General features: G+C 41.9%; 1 protein-coding gene across 4 annotated transcripts in view; it reads right to left on the bottom strand.

Moving 5' to 3' along the window:
• Positions 1-1,947: 1,947 nt before the first annotated feature.
• The window catches only part of CNTRL (centriolin), an 83,474-nt gene continuing 80,329 nt past the window's right edge, over positions 1,948-5,092 (bottom strand). For all 4 annotated transcript variants that reach the window (XM_024762327.1, XM_024762329.1, XM_024762330.1 and 1 more), the window contains 3 exons: positions 4,342-4,548; positions 2,633-2,716; positions 1,948-2,364 (listed from right to left, as the gene is read on the bottom strand). In XM_024762327.1, coding sequence (XP_024618095.1) covers positions 2,660-2,716; positions 4,342-4,548 — 264 coding nt within the window. In that variant the 3' untranslated portion in view covers positions 1,948-2,364; positions 2,633-2,659. The remainder of the gene's footprint in view (positions 2,365-2,632; positions 2,717-4,341; positions 4,549-5,092) is intronic.

Below are 5,092 nucleotides of genomic sequence, written 5' to 3'. Positions count from 1 at the left end.
TTAAATTAAAATTGTTTGCATTATTTTCTGAATTATAACAGGATTTCATATTTTCTTCAGGCAGTTATTTGGCATAAGTTGCCAGTTTTTATTTCAGAATTGTCCTTTTTGTTTAAAAAGAAAAGTCTACATAAGTAGCGTATAAATCCACATCACCCAGTAATTGAGCTAGTCTTATCCTTGTGTTCAGATCACACTTGCAGTGTTTTTCAACCTTTTTCAGTGTGAGATCAGCACATTTGGTGGCTGGTAGTGTTCTCCCTTGACTGTACTTGGGGCCAAATTCTGTTATTTGCATGTGTAATCCCCTATCATAAACTTGGGTGCTCAAAAATAGAGAAGCAAATTGTCATATTGTAATATCTGTGTGCCAGACACTGGGCAAGTACACTTTGGAGAGAATGTGAAATTCTTTTAATTTTTAATCCATGGAGAGCTTAGTACTTGTGTGGTCACCTGCTTTTCTGGGTTACTCGTTGCCCTTTTGCACCTACGAGGCCCTCCTGATTAGTAATTGGTGCTCAGTACTCTACGCGTTAGACATTCCAGTATGATGTTCAAGTATTTTTCATGGACAATAAAGTGTTTGATGCGGTAACTTTGATTTTTTTTTTTGGTGGTGGTGGGGGTTGGTGGTGTTTTCATAATACTAGTTAGAGGTAGTAAAGTTTCTTTGGAAAGATGTCTTTTGGAACCGGGTGTTTGTTTGGCATTACACGTTAATTACCTCACCTCTAATTCCAGAAGAATATAGCTTTGGGAACTTTTTTGCCCACACTTTTTTTTTTTTTGCAGTACGCGGGCCTCTCACTGTTGTGGCCTCTCCCATTGCGGAGCACAGGCTCCGGACACGCAGGCTCAGTGCCCATGGTTCATGGGCCCAGCCGTTCCACGGCACTTGGGATCCTCCCAGACCGGGGCATGAACCCGTGTCCCCTGCGTCGGCAGGCAGACTCTCAACCACTGCGCCACCAGGGAAGCTCTGCCTACACATGTTTTAAGTGTTCTCTTTTCTTATAAATGTGTGGCTCAATTCACTCCTCTTAACAGAAGACCAAATGATTCCTGTTCATGTGGGAATATAGAGAGGGTTCATGTGGCAGTTTAGAAAGAAAATATTTTACCCTCATTCAGCACATGGACAGACCAGGAAACTGCGTCCTTGAAGGATTTCAGTAATTGTGGATAGGCCAGGATTTTAAGCATTTTGCTAAGACTTGTGAAAATGAAACAAAGAATATAACTACCAAATCAGTTTTATTTTGGAAGTAGATGTTTTCTGGAACTTAATGTGTTAATAAATTTTATGCCATTTTCATTGTCTTTAATTGTATTTATCCCGTATCTGTTTTTTTTTTTCTTTTGGCTGTGCCACGTGGCATGAGGGATCTTAGTTCCCCCACCAGTGATCGAACCTGTGTGACCCCTACAGTGGAAGAGTGGAGTCTTAACCACTGGACCACCAGGGAAGTCCCTATCCCATATCTCCATATCTTAATGGTCCAGCTCTAGCCAAACAACTTTTTAGGAATATAAACCTCAGTAGGTGGTGAGAGATTACTCACTGTGCTATACTGTGTATAGTAACATGGTATATAATACCTGTTATGGTTCAAAAGCTGTATAGGGGCCTAGAAGAGTCCTTGGGGATATTTTAAAACAAAGTCTGACTGAACGCAATTTGAATTTACCACTGGGTCAGATGCTCCAAAGTCCAAAGTTCTAATTTTCTACCACAGAATATTTTTGGTTAAGGAAAAGCACCTGAAGTATATATAATAGTTTTATAACAGATATTTTCAAGTGATAAAATATATTCATTGATAGGTACAACATATTTCAACCTGCAGGCAGAGATGGAAAATCACTTGAAAGACTGACATTTAGGTAAAAATTTTATGGCTTAACTGTAGATACGTGAAGTGTAAAGTCAGAATCTGACCCAAATTTACTTTATCTTTTATTTTTATATGAATACAGATTTTAAACAAAATCCAAAAATAACTTGGCACTGTTAATGAAGAGGGGCTTAAGTACATTTTTTTTTTAACCTTTCTAACTATGGATTTTACCAGTTTATAGATTCAAATCAGGATTGGTTTTGTAATAATGCATTTCAAAGTGAAAAAACCCTCAGCCATCTAGGACCCTGGTTTAAATTGTATACAGTTGTTCCCATATGTACAGGTAACTTACAAAAACCCTGACGGTAATTGTACAAGTGGAGTTTCAGCATTTGAATTCACTGGTTCATGATAAAAAGCAAGTGGCATTCTAATTATGAAGTTGGTGAGGTAGTGGAAAAGGTATTTCCTCATATTTATGCAAGACAGTTTTCCTCCATCTGGCTGAGCCACTCTTTTCCTACAACAAGATGAGAAAGTCAGGATGAACCCTTGCAACAGTAAAAACAGGTTTTAACTAGGTTAACAGAATTAAATGATAGCATCATGGCTAACAGGTAAAATATATACTGAGTACCTCTTCGGAAAAATGTTTTAAGATGAACCACCGTATGAAATTATCCAAGAGAAAAGTCAGAAGGTTACTTTTCTTAAGACTGTATGATAAACTAGAATTCAAGAGCTTGCAATTGAAAGTGCAGGTTAAAAGAACTCTTTGTAACATGTACCCTGTGAGCAGGAGGCTGGGAATGGCATCAGTGTCGGTAACCGTCTAGTGATTGTGACGGACCTTGTAGAACTTGGAAGGAGCTCTGAAACGAAGGAAGAGAAAACATTAGGCTCAGAAGCCAGTCTCTTAATTCCAACCTAGTTCAGACTTTTATCCCACGTAGACCTAGATTACGACTCCAGAGTCCAAAACAATTCTAACAAACTCTACTCCTTGTGCCTCAAACATTCCTCTGTTAACTCCTGGATTTAGAGCACCTGAACTCTTCTGGCTGCCACCATGAGCTAAGAATTTAACCTGGCCCCCAAACCCCTGTCTACTCATCTCCCACTATTCTGGGCTCTCTTACCTCCAGAGTCATCTACTCTTCAATGCTCTGTGCCTCTGACACACTGTTCCTCAAGGCCTGCCCTGAGGCCTATGATGGTTTTGGCCTGTATCTGACTTGGATCCTACCATGGAAGGTTTTAAGGTAATCATTCAAATCTTGGCTCTGCTGCTAATGAGCGAGCTGTGTGTCTATTAAAGATGCAACTGGCCTTGAATGTTCTCATGGCTCAACCATACAATATACCACTCTGGTAAAGAAAGATTAGCCTCTAAGTCCTGGTTTTGTCTTTTGCTGTGACCTTGACATTTTTCATTTTATACAATTTCCTTATCTATATAGAGGGATAAATCCTATTTCCCAGGATGTAAATGAGATATGTAAAGTGTTTAGTACACACACAGTAGGCACACAAGACGGTAGCTATTATCCATCTCTGACAGTAATACTGTGTTACTTACTGATTCCGTGAGTATATTTTATGTTCCTCCTAAATAATTATTAACCTTATGTAAGTCATAGAAAACTTGTGAAATCCAGGGGTTTTTTTCTAAAAGACTCTCAGTTAAGAGTTCAAACTCTGTTCAAACTTTGCTGAGGATTAACAGCTGGCACAGTCATCTTCCCAAATGGACAGACTAAACTGGGACTCAAGTTGATTTCAGAGGTCTAAACTTTTTTTTTGGCTGTGCCGCACAGCTTATGGGATTTTATAACTTTGTTGTTGTTAATTTATTTTATTTTTGGCTGCGTTGGGTCTTCGTTGCAGTACACGGGCTTCTCTTGCTGTGGAGCACGGGCTCTAGGCGCGCAGGCATCAGTAGTTGTGGCACGTGGGCTCAGTAGTTGTGGTGCACGGGCTTAGTTGCTTCGCGGCATGTGGGATCTTCCCAGACCAGGGCTCGAACCCGTGTCCCCTGCAGGCAGATTCTTAACCACTGCACCACCAGGGAAGTCCCAGCTTATGGGATTTTAGTTCCCCAACCAGGGATCGAACCGGGCCCGCAGCAGTGAGAGTACAGGGTCCTCACCACTGGACCACCAGGGAATTCCCTAAACTCTTTATATTGACCAAGTAGACGATAAGGATATCCAGAAGTGGAAGGCATTTATAGAAGAATTAACTATATCCCTGACAGGTCACCCAGTTTCCTAGGCTATTCCCTAAATCATCAGCTTATCCTCTTTATACATCTACCAACCAATTGATTCCAGTCTCCTCAGGGACCATGAAAAAGCAAGTCTTTCCTAAGACAAGTTTTTCAGAGATTTGAAGGTGGCATTCATATCCTTCTGAGTCTCCTCAAGATTATGGACCCCAAAGCTTTCAGGTACTTTCCATGTATAAGTCAGACCCCTTGTGAAGAGCTTCCTCCTACCTGGCTTGGTCCAAGATGGGAGTCCTCAGCAAGGGAAGACTCCAGCTGAGACAGACTGGGTGATGACGTGGAATCTACAGATGTGCTGGTGACCAATTCCCCTAAGGCATCCACTTGTCTCCTCAAGCTGTGTAAAGTGCCCTCTGTCTGCCGCTTCCCTTTGCTTAACACTTCTGCCTGCTTGGACATACAGTGTCGAAGCTGGGCCTGAAAGTGTTATGGTAGAACATATTAGAACACTGGGTACCTTCCTCATGTTTAACTTTTTTTTTTTTTTGCGGTACGTGGGCCTCTCACTGTTGTGGCCTCTCCCGTTGCGGAGCACAGGCTCTGGACGCGCAGGCTCAGCGGACATGGCTCACGGCCCCAGCCGTTCCGCGGCATGTGGGATCTTCCCGGACTGGGGCACGAACCCGTGTCCCCTGCATCGGCAGGCGGACTCTCAACCACTGCGCCACCAGGAAAGCCCATGTTTAACATTTGATAGGCAAATCTGACTATCATAAAATAGGAATGGCTGCTGAAAATTCTCTTCTTGTCCTTTAAAAAAAAAAAAAAAAAGGAGGTGCCAGATGGCTACTCTCTGTGTTGTCATTAACTGGGCCTTTAACTCAGCCTGTTCTCTCTGCTGTCACGACACTTAGGATTTCAGCATCCCTGGCCTCCCCATTAAATGACTGCCTCATCTCTCTCTCCTTACTGCCCAGACTTAGAAGATTGGTTTATACTGGATATCTTCAGAGTCTCTCAC

Source organism: Neophocaena asiaeorientalis, unplaced genomic scaffold (genome assembly GCF_003031525.2).
Source record: "Neophocaena asiaeorientalis asiaeorientalis breed wild unplaced genomic scaffold, Neophocaena_asiaeorientalis_V1.1 scaffold78, whole genome shotgun sequence".
Taxonomy (NCBI): Eukaryota; Metazoa; Chordata; class Mammalia; order Artiodactyla; family Phocoenidae; genus Neophocaena; species Neophocaena asiaeorientalis.
Note: the sequence above shows the minus strand (reverse complement) of the source record. Positions and strands in the feature narration are given on the sequence as shown.